Source organism: Bacillus rossius, chromosome 5, assembly GCF_032445375.1.
Source record: "Bacillus rossius redtenbacheri isolate Brsri chromosome 5, Brsri_v3, whole genome shotgun sequence".
NCBI lineage: Eukaryota > Metazoa > Arthropoda > Insecta > Phasmatodea > Bacillidae > Bacillus > Bacillus rossius.
In genome coordinates this window covers 31,726,246-31,745,678 of record NC_086333.1, presented here as the reverse complement: position 1 = coordinate 31,745,678, position 19,433 = coordinate 31,726,246, and the positions used below count along the sequence as shown (strand labels likewise).

General features: G+C 37.5%; 2 protein-coding genes across 2 annotated transcripts in view; one reads left to right on the top strand and one right to left on the bottom strand.

Moving 5' to 3' along the window:
* Positions 1-19,433, top strand: part of LOC134531691 (uncharacterized) — a 187,360-nt gene that overhangs the window by 110,172 nt on the left and 57,755 nt on the right. The gene's annotated exons all lie outside the window — the stretch shown is intronic.
* On the bottom strand, positions 2,984-14,210 carry LOC134531690 (uncharacterized). Its single transcript, XM_063367500.1, has 2 exons — positions 13,639-14,210; positions 2,984-7,738 (listed from the first exon to the last, which is right to left on the bottom strand). The coding sequence occupies exon 2, from the start codon at positions 7,692-7,694 to the stop codon at positions 5,607-5,609; it is 2,088 nt and encodes a 695-aa protein (XP_063223570.1). The 5' UTR covers positions 7,695-7,738; positions 13,639-14,210; the 3' UTR covers positions 2,984-5,606.

The window sequence follows — 19,433 nt, the reverse complement described above, 5'->3', positions numbered from 1 at the left end:
AGCTCGATGACGAAGTCATAAATTTTTTAAATTAAAATTTTATTATTAAATTTGGTTATTTGTTAATTTTTTTCGATTTTCTAAGTTAATTTCAAGATGGTGGACATTATGTCATAATTTGGAGGAATGTTCTAGAAAACCAAATGGCTTAAATTTCTAAAAAACAAAATGGTGTAATCAAAGATGGCCGCCGGGATCAAAGGTCAAGGTCAAATCCAAGATGGCCACCGGAAGCAACGTAATCCAAGATGGCCACCATAAGTGGCCCAATACAAAATGGCCACCATGGCTCCCCGTCTCCCGACCAAGGACCCGGTGTACCCATATGAACCAATTACACCTACTAACCCATGCCACAAATGTTTTCCTATTGTTCTCTTCTGAGCCACCAGAGCACTCCACCAGTCTCCTCAATAAGTCCCAAGCATTTGAAGTAGTCTCGTTCGATATGTGCGAGTCAACTTCATCTCTGTTTCTGCCATTTCACAGTAGATAGCCCTGCGATCAGGTGCCAACAGCAGCGCCGAGTTTTAGTAGTCTGTATTTCTAAACCTCCTCCCTCGGATATCTTCGGAAATTTCAGCCCTGTAGCCAAAGTATCCCTTCCTTCTTCCAAAGTGAAGCACCGGATTTAATTAAGCGACACAGGTGCCATACCAGAGACTTCTTTGCGCGACTTCTGACTGACTGCATCGTTCTCGGCCAGCCTTCAGCCAGATTCCACTTCACGACTTCAACTAAGATGTAGTCGCCTCATCAAGGGATGTTTTCCCAAATCTCGTTTTTTGTTACCTTTTTGTAAACAGTCAGTGAGAGTTATATTTAATAGTTAGTTATTTTTGTTTTGTAATTATGAATGCTTCCACGTCCTTTGTGCTAGTTTCGTGTCGAATTTCGTGGGCAACTCGTCGAGACACATCCTGTTTCCAGGATCAACAACATGTTTTGGTGAGTTGTCTATTTCCATTATTCTCCCTAATTATTCCCTTTTTGCGCGCATTTGTGCCTATTTACGACAGTCTGCGGACAAGGTCTAATTCCTTTGGATTTTGCTTGTTCGCAGACAGGGTCCAAGAACTGGAGCCGAGATTGTGGCCAAATTGTCTTCCTGGCATCAAAAGAAATAATCACTCCAAATAGACTGGCTGCGGAATTTCAGCTTCCAAATTTTCAACTACATCTCAGGGCCCCTTTTCTTTTGTAACCCCAACAGTAGGCAATTTTTGCAATAATTAGGATGAGAGCAAGTCAAGCAAAAATGCGAGATTTAAATATCGCCACATTTTTATATTTACTTATGTACAAACACGATCGCCAGTGAGAAAATTCTATATGTTAACATATTGTATTAATTTATTTTTTTAATTATGTCTTAAATGCATTTGTGTGATTATTTTCGGGCCAGCCCTATTATAAATTAACTCTGTCCTAATCTGAGCTCATATTCATTTACTTTTGTAATAATTCAGACATTATAAGTTAAATAAATCGGAGCACACCTATAGACGAAACTACATTCATTATTTATTAATATAAATTTACCGATCCACAGTCTCCACAGTGTTTACAGGGAGGCATTCACTTTTCTTTGTTTGGCCTTTAATGTCGCCTCTGATGTACTAATTTTTGTAAGCCTTTTTTTTTTTTTTAATCCTAGCCACTTCCAAGGTATATTATTATAATATTATAGTTTTATTAATATATTTCACTTTATATTTGATAGGCGCAAAGGGCATAACACTTCTCTACCAAATATGTATCAGGATACAATGTAGGTTGAATCTCTTCGGCATAGAAGCCATCACAAATAGGCTTGTGGTTCAAATCTTCGATTTAGTAGGTCCTATGTTACGATTCACGAACATGGGTCACACGGAAATATTCGGGACTCCAATAAGCAGTGAAACCTTTCTCGAAGATGCCTTTCTGCTTGGAGATTAGCACAATATTACCGACATTAGCTTTACAATATCAAGGATATTTCTTTTTCATTTTGGAAAATACTCTTCGAAGGAGGTGATCATCCGTTATGTCTAAGGGTTCTTTTTCATGGTATTATGAACGGTGAAATTGTATTCGATTACTAGTTTCTGAAAGATACCAAGCCTCTTGTAATTTCTGTTAGTCGTGAACTGTCGCCACATCTTGGTGCGCAAAGTTCTGATAATACATTTGACAATCGAGGCCTTGATGTTACTACATGTAGAAAATTGTTTGATGCAATACTTCTTCAAAAACTTGAAGGTCACATTTTAGAATTTTTTCGCAGAGATCCGCTTGCTGTTGCGATGGTACACGTTTATCACACAAAAGTCTGTCATGGCCTTGGCTACATCGGTTACAGTTTTCAATTTCACAGGTTTGGTCCAAGCGAACTTGCTATACATATTGATGAATGTCAACATATACTTGATACCTTTATTCAATCGGAAATATGGTATCATCTCAACAAGGTCCACCTGGAAAAAATCATCAAATCCACGCACTATGACTTTGCATTGAAGGTATTTCCATTTTGCAGGAGCGTGAAGTTAGCGAGTGATTCCAGTTCGAATTATTGTATGTTGTCCGCTTCCCTCAGTTCTTCGTGTCTGGAGACAAATTCGTTAATCTGCGAATAGTTTCTTGCACTAAGCAAAGCATGTAGAAGTCTTAACCTTACCACTAATTCGTTTAGGCATCCCAATATACATAGTCAAATTTCCGCGACCACTTTCTAGCTTTTCAAAATATTTACTATATACTGCTAGTTCACTGAAGAGATTAGCGAGAATTTCGATATTTCATGATCTTCATCTTTATATTGTCACGTCTCACTTTCAGAGGGGGGGTTCAATTCTTCAAAAATGTAGCTCTGAACATAAGAAACTCAAAACATTAACTAGCCATAGAGCATCTCACTGAGGATTGAATCTTAGTAGGTGTATTCTTATACAAGAATAGAAAATCAGGATACTGAGAAAAAAATAAGAGTAACCTAAAAACAATAGAACAATCACATTTATTTATAACAGTTAAATAAAGCTGACAAATAATGAGGCACCTTCCATGTCCGCTACCAGCCTTATAGATATTCCGACAGAAAAACAATAAACCATATATAAGATTTTCTTAGTAGTACTAACACATTAACATAATCGTAATAATTTCCTCCAGGCCACCCAGTGATACCAAGCTTCATTAGCTCTTCCACAACTTCATTTTTAAAATTTATTAAGAACATCCACTACCTTGAAACGGATTTTAGAAATTATTTAGTTTAAGTTTATAACATCATCATTTACATGAAAAGACAAGGATCGTGATGCAAACAAATTACCGAGTTATACTTGAAAATAAAAAGGGAACGGTAGTGCTCAACGTATTACACGTTAAAACCACTAAGTTTCTAAGAACAAATTATTTATAAGAGCAAATAATACACCAAACGAGAATTTTTAAAGTTAACTACGAAGAAACACTGAAGGCTAAGAGTCCGGCATCACTCAGGCGCCATTTCCGATAGCACTCACCTAACCATTACCAAGTCGCCGCGCGGCCGGGCAGCATGACAGCCTTCCACAGGATTACCGCCCCGCGAAAACATTTTACATCTCTTTTAAGCTATTTTCTTGGCCGCAAAACCCCTACGGGGAAAACATCCTGACGGGAAGTTTTCCTGTGTTTTACAAACACGTAAAGTTATTACAACAAGCCGGCCGCGCGGTCGGCCGCGCCAGGTTGCCCACGTAGTCAGAAAACCGGCCGCTAGATTGCGACACTCGCCTGCGCACGGCGACTGCGCACAATCTGCGCTCTCAGCTGGCCTCAAAAAAAAACGACAAACAAGTCTGCGCCGCGTTTCTCTGGAACTGCAGCAAACAACGTGTCAGCTGGCCTGGCTGAAACGCGGTCACGCCTGCGTTCCCAGACAAAGACGTGCAAGACTCGCACTCTTCCAGCCCCCCCGCAAACCCAAATCCAACAAAGGTGTTACCCCATCTTAGCGTGAGGGAAACCAAGTCCCGAACTAGCGAAAAGAATTTAAAAATTGTATTTTCAACAAATAAACTAATTAAATAAATTAATGATAATTTTGAGCTACGCGACATCACCCCGGGCGGCAGGAGCTTGTGCCCCACAAGCTTACAACAATGCTTGGGGAATATTTAAGTTTGCTTCAAAAAAAAAAAAACCAATTGTCCCTATCATTTCTATGTGATCCAGTTACAAATTTAAATTAGTGATTACAGTGGTTGTTGTTTAGGTATAAATACCAACTCTAAGTTCTACTAGCACTTATTGACAATTTCCTCTCGGAGGACAAATGTGTTTTACAAAATTTCACATGTTAGCACTGCTTGGGACAGCAAGCAGCCAGGAGGGATACGGCGAAGAGATGCACCAACTCAGGGCAGAGACAGGAACAGCCAGCGGAACTGTGAGCTGCAGAATCACACCCCACTCCAACTTCTGCCTCTCCCAGCCGGTTCATCCCGACGTCGTTCATCCCAACTGCTCGTCATCCACGGTACACGACACCATTCCTACACAAAATACATGAGCAGCATCAGGAGTCATACAATTACAAACAACTAAAAAAAAACTCTCAAACATCAAAATAATAGTGAACAAATCAAACAATTAAATTATCTTACTTAAGTTAATGACGTATTTTCATGTGTTTATCAAGAAGTATTCATGAGATCAACATAGATCAACACAACTAACCAAGGAGGGTCATACCAGGTATCAACACAAAAATAACTTTTAAAGATTCTTAAAACAAGTAACTATTCAAAAACTAAACTCGTAACTCATCTGCAATATTCAACATCTTGAAGAAAAGCCTACCCCCCACATTTCGTAGAGGAAGGATAAGGTAAGGTACCTAATAGGAAAATTTACAACAAAAACTTGACTGTGTCCACGTGTAGGTTGAAAGTTTATAACTACACTGGCCTTGTCTTGCTATACACTTTGTTTTGAACGTCAGGTCAGTAGTTTCAAACGATGGATAATTCTAGTCTTCTCGATAAATTTGTTGTTTGGGGGGCCACACCCTATCGCGATGCGTAATCACTGTCCTTGGACATGGCCACTCCCAAACCGCTGATACTCCTGGTAATCGTGCATCACCACACGATTCGACGATACGGGCACCAGCCCGCAGCAATGGGTAGAAGCAGGTCCTCTTCTCCCAACTGGCCCACGTGGTATCTGGCTGACCCTTAACGACGCGCCTTCTCCCAACTCGAGAAGGGACAAGAGTTCTGGATGGAGCTGCACCACAGCACTCCTTTCGAAATTGCCCTTAACAAGTCCGCCTCAAAAGTCATTCTCTTCGATTGACGAAAACTATCAATGTCACTTCTTGAATAATAAAAACACAAGGGGGGGGGGGGGGGGTTTATGGTGGAAAATGGGAATACGGAAAGGATCCCACCCACTTTCTCAATGATTAGTCCTGACGTCATAATTCCCCTTATTGAACCTGGTATTCTCCCTCCATCGTTATTTGGTTCTATAAAAATTATTTATGGGCGCATGCCCCTTCACATAAACATTAATCAAATTCTAATTTTTCTAATCGTAGGTAAAGCTTTACATTGAACAAAATTCATTCACTACTGATCATCACAAATGGAAATGGTTACTTTCAATTCCTCCCCAGTTTCACTGGATAACTTAGCTACACAACCATTATCTCTGGCTAGTATGTCTTTTAATTCTACCTTTCCACTGGTAGAAGGAACAGCATTTTCTACTGTAGTCGAGATTTCTACAGACATACTGAGGGGTTTCCGATTTCTCAGATATTTTAATAACAGAACTAAAAACATTCCAACTATTACCAATATAGTAATTACAGTTACACTTATTTCTATGCCAAGGGTAGTAACATTGTCCAAGGCGGATACTCTTGGTAGCGTTCCAATACCTACTAGATATGGATTTTTAATAATAATAAATAATAATACACTACTTACAATGGAAAGCGCAATACTCTGTAAGTTTTTCATTACAAATCTTGGTACGTTTTCTGGTTCTCTTAAATGAATCGGGTCTAAAGGGGTTTCAAACTTTGTCAAAGAAAAATTTAAATGTGGTATTAGAGTTGGCCAATTTTCATCTAAACAATCCATTAAGGATGGAAAAACTGTATGTGTTGACGTAGGATGAGGGAAAATTTTCAATTTACGTAACTTCGTCCAAGCAGCTGGTATTACATGTACCAATTGAAATTTAGATTTTGTTAACGCATCACATGGATACAACTCGTTAATTTTAAGTTCTTGGTTTAAATACAAACGACAATCACACGGTACTTCTATATCTACAGCTCCGAGGATGTCTCCACTTCCTAAAAATAAAGATTCATTGTTATGTTTCATGCATTGCAAGTCTAATTTTCCTGACGGGTTTGTTAGGAAGTACCGCTCTGGTCCAGCCTGGGTGATCATCAGTTGGTTTCCGGAATGGCATCGAAACGCACATGTGGTACTAAGATTTTCAACGGTAATCCCCTGAAAAAGAGCCTTTGGACACAAAGCACTACCTAGGGTATCTCCGGAGAACCTGGGAACAAAACACAATTTATCTTCAAATGGTCTACAATCTAATAAATTTCTACCCTGAATAGTGATTAGATGGTCTCCATCCACTGCCAGAAAATTCGGAGCATGATCCAAATGACAAGTTGAGTTCTTCCACTGAAATGGGACTGCGACGAACTGAAACAATCTCCAATTGGAATTTAGTTTAACAATTGGTACTTTAATTTGAAGGTATAAATTTTCCTTGTGGACTTGACATTTACAAATGGGTAAATTAAAATATTTCTGAACTTCTGATACACTTATGGACAACGCATAACCATCCCTATTAAGAATTTCATTTAGCATATTTAATTTCTCTTTCAATTGAGCTGGTGTAACTACAATGGCAGGTATTTTATTTGACCGGCACTGGTCCAGAATCTCTAGTCTTGTAAATGTATGCGCTTGTTTGGCTAATTGAGAGGCCAACAGTACCTGAAACTGGAATGAATGTCCTATGTCTTGAACCATTCCTGAAAACTTAGTCACCATAGTCTCTCGGAGGTCTTTTAAGTAATCAGACAAATTTGTGAATTTTGATTGTACTCTTTTTAGAATTCCGGTCATTCCCTCGTTTATAACAAAAATAGTGTTGCTCATATTTGCCAGTGCCTCATGAGTGTTTAAAATTTGTGATTCCATCTTGTTTATGTGTTCTGACATTTGTTGTTCATTTAGGAAAAGATTATTCAATTGACTATTGACGGCAATGTCACAACACCAATGAAAAAACTCTCCAATGAAATTTAACCCTCGTCTTTCCCGAACTTGAGACTGAAAATCCAATACGTCATCCCCTGCTGCTTCGTTTACCTTATTAATTAGCATGTCAGTATAAATTAAGCTATGTTTTAATTCTTTGAAAATAACACACCCTTCACTTGAACTATTGGAGGGACAAGAAGTGATTTCTTTGATACTATCCTGAATGTCATCTAATTGCATTGGCCAAGCAACCTTAAAATTTACGGGTACCGATGAAGTGTACAATGTTACCTGAGGTATCGGCTCGAAATGCGCTCCCGCAACCACCCCCACTGCTCCTTCAGGTAGCGGTCGATGTTGTCTGCTGCTTCCCAGCTGCAGGAGCACCAGGACGATGTGTAGCATCCTCATCGTCAGTACGGAAGATGATCACGCCTTAAGACTCTGTAAAAATTCTATACAAAACTAAATATTAGACAGGCTCGATTTTTGTTTACAAGTGTTACAAAACTTTCGAATTATTTTTTTTTTCTCTCTCTCTTTGTTTTATTTAGTTATCCACAACCACAATAAAAAAATCTCTATTACATAACTTATCATAACTTATACACTGTAAAAATTTTTCATTCTCTCTACGTTTGTAACTTCGTAAACATCTCTGCCTCGACTCGTCTTCTTTAACCTGTACAGGTTATTAGACAATTTGTCCACCACAACATAAGGACCGAACCATTTATGCAATAGTTTCTCTGACAAACCCTTTTTTCGAACAGGTGTGTACACCATAACCTCCTGTCCTATCTTATAGGTCACCGCTCGTCGTCTGCGGTCATACCTTTTTTTATCGATACCCTGTTGTCTCTTTAAATTCTCTCTGGACTGTCGCAGGATCTCCTTCCAACGAGTACGCAGTCGAAGGCTGTCCTCATCTTCTACAGGCTGACTTAATTGAACATCTGAGGGTAATACAGGTTCTCTACCATACATGAGCACAAATGGGCTAAATTTTAATGTTTCCTGCCTCGCCGTGTTGTATGCCAAAGTGACCAAGGGTACATATTCATCCCAATTACGTTGTGAGGATGCCACATACTGAGATAGCATCATTGCTATTGTTCCATTTAATCTTTCACATAATCCATTTGTGTTTGGCCTGTATCCTGAGGTTTTCAAACTTTGTACATCCATTAACCTAAGTAATTCATTAACGACTTTGGAAGTAAAAACTTTTCCTCTATCTGTCAATATGGAACATGGTACAGAATGGCGACAAATTATGTTTTCTAGTAAAAACTTAGCTACGTCATTGGCGTTACTAGTGGGGGTGGCTTTAGTCTCCGCCCATCGAGTACCGTAATCAATAGCAACAAGAATGTATTTGTTTCCTGACACGGTTTTTGGAAAAGGGCCTAAAATATCGACACCAATACGTTCGAAAGGTTCACAGATAGGTAATGGTTCTAATAACCCTGCTTTCTTTTGAGGAACTCCCTTTTTCCCCTGACATCCCCTACAACTCCTTACATAGGCCTGAATCTCTTTTAGCATATTGGTCCAATAATAACGACGTATAATTTTGTCTGCGGTGCGAACTACTCCTAAGTGACCGCCAAAAGTGGGATTGTCGTGACTTTCCCTCAGAATTTCAGCCTTTAAGCTTTCTGGGACTACTAATAGCTTGTCTCTACCACTTGGGTTAGAGTTATTTTTGTACAAAACACCATTCAGCAAAGAAAAATTTTTCGCTTGTCGGCTTAACTTATTATCGATTCCTGACGGTTGAGTCAACTCAGAAATTAAAGGTCTTAGACTCACATCAGAATATTGCAGCTTAGCTAAATCCACATCATGCATCACAAAAACAGGTAACTCAAGGGATTTTTCTTCGTCAAGGGCTGTCCCTGTGTTGACAGCATTTCTACTCAAACTGTCTACATGTACATGAGTTTTTCCACTACTATAACATACAGTGTACTCATACTCCATCAATTTCAATGCCCACCTGGTTAACCTTCCTGCGCTATGAGCATTAAATTTCAAACGATTCAAATAACATAGGCTATGATGATCGGTTACAATTTTGAATGGCTTCAGGTAAATGTAAGGCCGAAACTGGTCTAAAGCATAAATCAAGGCTAAACATTCAAGGTGAGTTATAGGATATCTAGTCTCAGCTGACGTGAGAGTTCGACTGGCATAGGCAATAGGTTGTAATTTTCCATCAATTCTTTGTAACAATGTGGCTCCTATCCCTAAGGTACTAGCATCTGTATGTATTTCAATGGGCTGGTTTTCCTGGAAGTGAGCTAACACGGGGGAAGAAATCAGCTTTTCTTTCAAAATTTGGAATGCTTGTTCTTGCTTGTCGGTCCAGATAAACTTTTCATTTTTCTTTAGCAATGTCGACAAGGGTTTCGCAATCTGAGAGAAATTTGCTATAAACTTACGATAGAAAGAAGCTAGGCCTAAAAAGCTTCTCACCCCTCGTTGGTCCTTAGGTGTAGGAAATTGTTTCACTGCTACTACTTTATCGGGGTGGGGTCTAATCCCTTCATGGTTAACCAAATGTCCCAACACATCGGTTTCAAAATAACCGAAGGTACATTTTGACGGTTTCAAGGTTAAATTAGCATTTTGCATCCTTTTAAAAACTTGTTCTAATCGGTCAAGATGTTGATTAAACGTACTGCCCACTACTAGAATGTCATCCAAATAGACTAAGCATGAACCCCACTTTAACCCTGCCAAAGTCTTATCCATGTATCTCTGAAAAATTGACGGAGCGGTTTTCAAACCAAAAGGAAGGGTTTCAAAACAAAAAGTACCATCGGTGGTAACAAATGCAGTTTTTTCCTGATCCTGTTCAGCTACTCTCAATTGGTGGTATCCTGAATTCATATCCAAGTGAGTAAAATACTTAGCACCAGTCAAGTGACTTAAGAAATCATCTATTCGAGGAAGGGGGTATTTATTATCCTTAAGAATAGTGTTAAAACGACGGTAGTCCACACACATCCTATAATCGTTGTCTTTTTTTCTAACAAGAACAACTGGTGAACACCAACTCGTGTCACAGGGTCTCACAATCCCATTTTTAATGTGTTCTTGTACTATGTTATGAATAATTTCCCGTTCCCCAGGAGAAACTCGATAAGGTACAGATGATATGGGTGTGCTGTCCCCTGTATCCAGAAAAACTACTTCCTCTTTTGTTCTCCCTATCTGGCTGGGGTCCCAACTGAAAACATTTTGATATTTATACAACAACTCTACCAGTCTGTTTTTTTTGTTCCTCTGGTAACTCTGGATTAATGTTTAATTTAGACACATCAAAATCGACATTATTTTTATCTCTAGCTTGTAATACCTTAGTTACTTCTTTGTTCTCGATACTGGGTGTTTCCTCAAACTCATTTAAATATCCTAATTTCATTCCCTTATGAAGAGTAACTGACTGGTTAGTAGTATTAGTAACCCAAATGTGAGTATGCTGTTTTCTGTTTACAATACTCCTAGGTACAAGTACAGAATATCTGTTGTAAATATCCTCCTTAGGCTCTATCAGCACCTCATCAGGTAAATTATTTCCTTCAAAATTAATTTCGATAAGATGATGCATCCTTGGCTCTACTCTAACATGATTGTGAACTGTCACACAACCTAACCTGAAAATATTTTCTGGCTCGATTTGGCTTAACTCCTGTGTTCCATCCTGACCTACATTATGATTAACCCGATTTTGGTTTTGATCTACTTGAATTTTGTCTCTTTTTACTTTGGTTTGGCTTTTAACCTCCCTTATTTCGGTATTTGTGGTATTTACGAAGCAATCAGGACGTGTTATGGTCAATGACATTTTCTGGCCTCCCTTACAAGAAATTTCTGCTCCATATTTGGTTAAAAAATCACATCCTAAAATGATCCCTTTTATTGGGGCTTCCACCAGACCTACCGCATGTGAATAAACATACTGTCCTAATTTAAATCTTAATTTGGCCATCTTATTAAGTTTCTGAACTCTTCCTGAGACTCCTGTAAAACCTCTTGGTTCTGCGGATTTCCAACAACTTTTCGGTACTAATCTATCCTCAATTAGTGATACCGCAGCTCCTGTATCGATAAAAACGGGGATTTCTTTTCCGAACATTTTTGTCTTCTGACTTAAAATACCGTCATTTTGTAAAAGAGACATTTGGTTAACAAGGGACGAGTTGTCACCCCGACCGACTCTCGCCCTATTTAGTTTCCCTGTTGTGACGTTTTGCAATCTCGTATCAAGTGACCTGGTCGTTTGCATTTTAAACAAATCGGCCTACCATCTGAGGTCCACTGTGGTCTGTCAGTTATTTTTGGAAATGAATTACTTGGGGTCTGCCTGAAAAAATTGTTGTTCTGATTTCGATGGTATTGTGTTAGTGTACTGTTATTTTTGTAATTTCCTCCCTGAGTTCTAAACTGTGACTTTGGTTGTGCCTGTAATCTCATGGTATCTAGTTCCCCGCGTAATTGTTTTAATTGTTTATTAAACTCTATCAAACTGTCCTCAATTCTCGTGTTGATAGATGACAATTCTCTTTCTGGTGTTTGAATTTCTTTAAGATTTCTGATAGGTACTTGTTCCTGTTTCGAATTTACCCACTGTGTCCTCTCATGATTTTTAGCGTAATACAGACCTGCCTCAATATTCCTCAAATTACCTAGTAACTGTTCCACAGTATTGTTTGGGAAAAGCATAACTTTCTCTACAATGTCTGGCCTTAACCCACGCAATACATATCTAACCTTACTAGCTTCATTCATCTTAGCATCAAGTCGGTTACAAAGATTCAATATGTCGTACACAAATGACTCGAAAGGTTCATCTACTGCTTGTACTCGCGCCTGCAATCTTAACTCTAAGTCCTCTATGTGACCCACTCTCACAAACGCATCCCTTAATTTATTTGCTAATTCCTCAAATGTAGTTAAATTCTCCAATGTGCTCTCACAGCTGTCATACCATTTTAAAGCAGGCCCTCTCAAAAATGTAGGCAAGTATGACAAACATTTTTGCTCATTCCACCCATTTACCTTGGCTGCTCTGCGAAACTGTTTTAAAAATTCCTCAACCTCCTCACATCTCTTTCCAAAAAAATATCCCGGGTCCACAAAACACCTGCCTGTCTCCATGTTTAAATTCTGATCTTTCAATTCTGGTTTTATGTCGCTTAATTTATCTTTTAACACTTTCAATGATTCATCATCTGACGAAGAACTACTATCACTGTTCTCAGGGTTTTTTACTTTGTCATCCAATATTTCAATTGTGTATTTACTAGCCATCCCTAATAGACTCCACCTTAAATTATTTTCATTAGTCCTTAACTTAAGCATACATTTCACATTTCACCTTAAATTAATTATTGTTAGACAAATACAGCCATCCCTGGTCTCCCACTGGTTTCCTGAAATAACCTAAAATAAATTTTATTATCATTACACAATTAATCCTATAAACACATCAATCTTAATACACCAGCTGCACTGCATGCTCTTCTTCTTCACTAAAATAAATCAAAATGTTAGACCACACCTAACACTCTTATCTTAATTTATTTTTCAGTATCCCAACATTCTTTATACCTACTAACCGGCGATCTCCACCATTTGTCACGTCTCACTTTCAGAGGGGGGGTTCAATTCTTCAAAAATGTAGCTCTGAACATAAGAAACTCAAAACATTAACTAGCCATAGAGCATCTCACTGAGGATTGAATCTTAGTAGGTGTATTCTTATACAAGAATAGAAAATCAGGATACTGAGAAAAAAATAAGAGTAACCTAAAAACAATAGAACAATCACATTTATTTATAACAGTTAAATAAAGCTGACAAATAATGAGGCACCTTCCATGTCCGCTACCAGCCTTATAGATATTCCGACAGAAAAACAATAAACCATATATAAGATTTTCTTAGTAGTACTAACACATTAACATAATCGTAATAATTTCCTCCAGGCCACCCAGTGATACCAAGCTTCATTAGCTCTTCCACAACTTCATTTTTAAAATTTATTAAGAACATCCACTACCTTGAAACGGATTTTAGAAATTATTTAGTTTAAGTTTATAACGTCATCATTTACATGAAAAGACAAGGATCGTGATGCAAACAAATTACCGAGTTATACTTGAAAATAAAAAGGGAACGGTAGTGCTCAACGTATTACACGTTAAAACCACTAAGTTTCTAAGAACAAATTATTTATAAGAGCAAATAATACACCAAACGAGAATTTTTAAAGTTAACTACGAAGAAACACTGAAGGCTAAGAGTCCGGCATCACTCAGGCGCCATTTCCGATAGCACTCACCTAACCATTACCAAGTCGCCGCGCGGCCGGGCAGCATGACAGCCTTCCACAGGATTACCGCCCCGCGAAAACATTTTACATCTCTTTTAAGCTATTTTCTTGGCCGCAAAACCCCTACGGGGAAAACATCCTGACGGGAAGTTTTCCTGTGTTTTACAAACACGTAAAGTTATTACAACAAGCCGGCCGCGCGGTCGGCCGCGCCAGGTTGCCCACGTAGTCAGAAAACCGGCCGCTAGATTGCGACACTCGCCTGCGCACGGCGACTGCGCACAATCTGCGCTCTCAGCTGGCCTCAAAAAAAAACGACAAACAAGTCTGCGCCGCGTTTCTCTGGAACTGCAGCAAACAACGTGTCAGCTGGCCTGGCTGAAACGCGGTCACGCCTGCGTTCCCAGACAAAGACGTGCAAGACTCGCACTCTTCCAGCCCCCCCGCAAACCCAAATCCAACAAAGGTGTTACCCCATCTTAGCGTGAGGGAAACCAAGTCCCGAACTAGCGAAAAGAATTTAAAAATTGTATTTTCAACAAATAAACTAATTAAATAAATTAATGATAATTTTGAGCTACGCGACAATATATGCCACTTTACAGATAGTTATCGCAAAAAAGTACATGGGTTAGTTCTAGCAGTTTTTGGTACTCTTTCTAATCCTCTTGGGAATAGACTTAAGACTCCCTGTGAAACAGCATTACGTACAGACTCGGAGTCGTATGTGTTTTGAATTATTTTAAGCATACAATATTTCCTGGTAAAAAGTATATTTCTTTAGCTCTGAGGAAACATTTTTTATGTTTTCTGCACACTCCATATGTAGTGTCATTATTCAAATTCATGAAAGATCTCACATATGGCCAGGCCATTGGATTAACTTGGTGTCCTCGTTTCTATAATTTTTTCCTTGTGCATAAACTCTGTACTCGCAAAGTCCTCTTCATCTTGAACGGGTTTTTATTTTCTCTTCTTTACAGTTGCCACTTTGTCATCAACTGTATTTACCATCATGGGTGGCTCTTCTTTATTTTTAAATTCGGCGATACGATTAATGATTGTTTTAAATATCTCTTCATTTTACATTTCACGTACAAGTCTTGCTCTTCTAGCAAGTACATGTTTTCCACAGACTTTATGACACTATGAAAGTCGCTGGCCAATTCCGACATTGTACTGGCTGAAAACATATTGCAAATCTTATTTGTATACTTATTTATTCGTCCACAGAAACTTCTTCCTTGTGTTTGTCAAAGACCTGTTTTTTGTTGTCAAATGAGTAAGTGAAACATTCAGACTACTTTGGAAAGTCCTCAAATCATCACGAGTAGTATATATTGGTTCCTCCGAGGATAGGCTTCATGCATTGGTGCCTGGTGCTGGTCCGTCATCTTCGATTGTGATGTCACTGCGGATATCTTGGATGATCTTTGACCTTAACATTTGACCCTGACCATAGCGGCCATCTTTATTCCACCATATTGGATTTATCATCTTGTTTTCTAGAACTTTCTGCCATTTTGAATTATGATTTCATCGTTGCAATTTAGGTCATGGCCTCCATCTTGAAAATCCGTAATTATTATCAGAAAAAACTTAAAACTAAAAAATTTAATTAATCAAACTTAAATAAATTATTATTTAAAAATGCACTTACATAATAGAGTCTCAGTTCGAACCCGCCGAAACCATTTGATTAATATTGGCGATGGTTCCTTCCTCCACGGAAGCCACTGGCAGAATGACCTCCCACCACTAATGCCAAGATGTGTATATATATATCGCCAGCTACTATGATTTCATGTCCGCATCTTGTTTTCGTCTGCTAGAGTGCGTTGCCACCATATTTTCATCCTATATAGTGCAGTAATTTTTTAGTGCCAGGGCACCTGATATCATTGAAATTGTGGTCTATCTTGGAAATCTGTATTTATTTATCTATAAATTCGGGGAAAAGTCGAAAATTTATCAAAACAATCTGTTATCAATATTCTTATTGATTCAATCGATTCCTTTTCTGGGTTCAATTCTTGATTGATGCAAACAAATATTTTATGTAAAAAAATATTAATTTTTATAAATATGGTGGAAAGACCTAAAAGAAGCTTAAATTCCTCTATTTCAGCCTGCAGTAAGTCGAAGATGACATTTGACAGCCATCTTGGAAAATTTTATCTATTTAGTTAGAAATTCAAGAAAAATTACAAAATTCATCATAAGAAATCACTTGTTAATATAATAAACTATATTCATCCATGTTTCGATACTAGATGGAAGCAAAAAAGCTATTTTAGACAAAAAATACTTTTTAAATAAAGCATTTTAAAAATCCTGAAAGCAGCTTAAGTTTCTCATATACCAGCTTCCAGTAAGCCAATATGACCGCCATCTGAAAAATTTGTATTTATTGACATAGGTATTAAGAAATTATTCCATAATTCATTAAAAAATCAGTTATTTAAATAATAATCGACGCAATATATTTCCGTCCTTAAAATTTATTCTCGACAGTGTTAAGGGTAACTAACTATAGCTGAAAATTAATTTTAAATCCTGCTTCCATTATCTTTCGTGGAGTTTACAATTCTAGACAATATACATGTTCGAAGAATTAAATATGTTGTCGCGCTGTCTATAACGGAAGTCTATTTATCTTTGAAACTGGGATATTCTTTTATGGACATTTTTTATTTCATATTACAGTGCTATAGGTCGGGGTTCAATAGGGTGCTTAAAGCAACAAGACACCTAATTTAGACACGTGACTATATTGCACCACAAAAAAGGCCTCACTATACCGAATGCCCTTCTAATGCCCGTAACACTAGTTATGTTAAATTCTGTGGCGTTCCCAACACCGTGGCACAACTCAAATAATTAGTGTGTGACCAAGTATTGTAGTGCCCACTGTAAATTTTAGAGGTCCTTTATAACCGTTTGATAAATATAAACACAAAAATAATTACCCCATATGTATATGAAGCTCGTCACTCTATAGAAGTTATATTTTAGCATGTAAATACTTTTATTTTTTTATTTTCCTTCTTCACTAGTAGGAAAATCAATTTGCTACACTGTACAGCACTAAAAAATTTATTTCTTGACAACCCATTGTTTCACAAAGCGTATGTGGTTAAGCAGGTCATCCCATTAGGGTTATTAATACAAGTAAAGATTGACAAGTTATTTATGTGCCACGAGTATGTCACCATTCAGTGTTAAACCTAAAAACTATGTGGATTTCTGCGTCATTCACTTTTCATTCTATACATAGCAGCGATAGCGGATGGTGAGCAACGGGCTTCGTGCGAGAAGATAGATTCAATTGGGACTGATGCATCCTGTTGTGTGTGCGGCGGACGAGAGAGTAGTGCCAGGCAGTGTGTCGGGACAGAGGTGCACGGTAAGATACGAGCACTATAGACAGCCACTGTTGAACTGAGCTGAATTAATTAAGAAGTAATTTAGCATCAAACATTACTTTTAATGTGGTAATTTAATTAATAATGTAAATATTATTTAATAAATAAATCTTCAAGTATTTTTTTTTTGGGTTATCCTTTCTGGTCCTATTTTCTCTAATCGTGATAATATTCTTTTGAAAATGGTAAGATACGTATAATTTTTTTTTCAAGTTAATTCCCAGCAAACATGTCAATGAAATTAATTGGTGGGTAGATGGTATAGCATGGATTCATAAAATAAACGTACAAGGAATAATTTACATGTGGTTCTGAAATGAATTTTGTTTTATTCGGACATAGCATTACGAGGACATGGAGGTCATAAAAAACCGATAATAAAAAAATTCCCATCAGATACGTGATAAAACATAGCCTTTGCATAAAATGATGTCGGGAAACTTTTTCATGTCGAAGTGAAACCACCAGACAATAGATTTCAAGCCACGTTCTCTGTAATGTGAGTCCAATGTTTTATTCATACGTCACCTTACTCCCTCCTATGAAAAAAAAATTGTATAAATCCATCTGCGTTGCGAAAATTTAAGGGATCCCCTAGTCATTTGTGTATTTGTTTTAGTAAGCCGGGATGCTAGTGCTTCTAGCGCAGTATCTCATTCAGGCGCAAGGTTCTGAATATGGTGCGAAGTCTTCTAGTCGTGCATAGTACTACTATGAAATTTTACCGGTAAACATAACATTATATGGCGGAGGAATGAATTTTAAATGTGTAATGCAATCAGTTAGGCTCTTTCAAGAATCTTAACAGCACTATTAACGTCGAAACATTTTTCTCTAAACACATGTTTTAGTTTTTTTCACTCTCCCAAAACTGCACTAAAAAATTAAATATGTTAACAGAATTGCCCATCCAACCTGAGCACATTTATATATTTTATTTTGTAAGCATACACCACTCGGATATCTTGAGCAGTTTTCGAAACACGTGGTTTATTCTGGAGCTCTGCGCACTGAATGTGAGCCCTGAGGTCATGCGGTTGCCTTCATAGTCTTTTTCCGCTGGTTTTTCCGCTGGTTTTTCCGCTCCCTGCCAGGGCTGCGCACCTCCGAGGCAGCAAGGACAGCAGGTCTGGCGCGTAGCCACGCTTGTTGAGGCCGGCTGGTTCGAAACATGTCATCACTTTAATAACACTCGAGCCAGAATTGTATTTAAAAACCTGTATTCGGCGAGGCGCAAAGAGATTGTTCGCATTTTACAACTTCTGTAAACAACTATAATGATGCATTAGCATTGACTAGGCTTCCAAACCTAATCGTTAGCTTCCGTAGCTGGATTCAGAACACCTCTCTGCTTTACGAACTTTCCGTAAGTGGACGGTCAATTTGGAAGTAAAGTTAAGCCATCATGTTTTAAGTTTTCGTCTGGAACCTTCGTTAAATATTGTCATTCCTTTAACCAATATACACACCAGCTCTAATTTCAGTCAGAGCTGAGAACATAAACTTATTGGGAATGTTTAAATTTTCATGTTTGTTAAATAAAGCTTAGCCAAAAAATGGCAAAAATTAAACAATACTTAGACATCATTCTGCACACCAATTAGGTACTTATGTAATATCAAAACAAGTATAAAATGGTGAAATGAAAAAAAAAACAATATGTATTGAATCAAAAAGAAACTGTTTTACGTGACTATAAAACATATTATTTATATTATTAACATCTTATTATCTAACGTTAGCGTAAGTTGTATAAGTTAGCGACAACCTACGAATTTCTGTTCAGGTTAAAGTCAATAAATAGATTTATATTTTTGAAATGTTATTCAGTAGTGGTTGTTCATTGAGGTAGAGCACCTGGCTTCATTCCTATTGTAAGACCAATAACAAACACTTATGTTTATTTATGTTTGAATATAAACTTACTACGTGAACTTCAATTAATGTACCAAAATATTTTACCCGTAAAGGATTATTTTTCAAAATTCGTATTAAAATTTTAACACCTATGTTTAAGTCCGTAAAATAATAATAAGTGATTACTTAACAAGAAAATAATTACACTATCTAAAACAAAGGGGTTGTTAAAAATAAGCTAAGATTTATTCTTTGAGATATATAAAAAAAAAAATTTTTTATCCAACACCTCAGCCATTCCACAAAAAGTAAAACCAAAGCATGAATTGTAAAATAATTTTGCTCATTATAATTTTATACCTGCTGTGTATATGGTAAAAGTGCAAAGTTGATGAAAGTAATCATAAAAATTTTTTTAACTTTTTCCTCAGGGTTTTGTTATATTGGCATGTTGTGCAAGACACGAACTGCAAAAATCTCTTTGATAATAACATATTTGAATAGTTATAATGTCTATGGAGT

Coding starts and splice junctions, on each gene's coding strand:
- LOC134531690 (XM_063367500.1), bottom strand. CDS start 7,694: ATGAGGATGCTACACATCGTCCTGGTGCTCCTGCAGCTGGGAAGCAGC.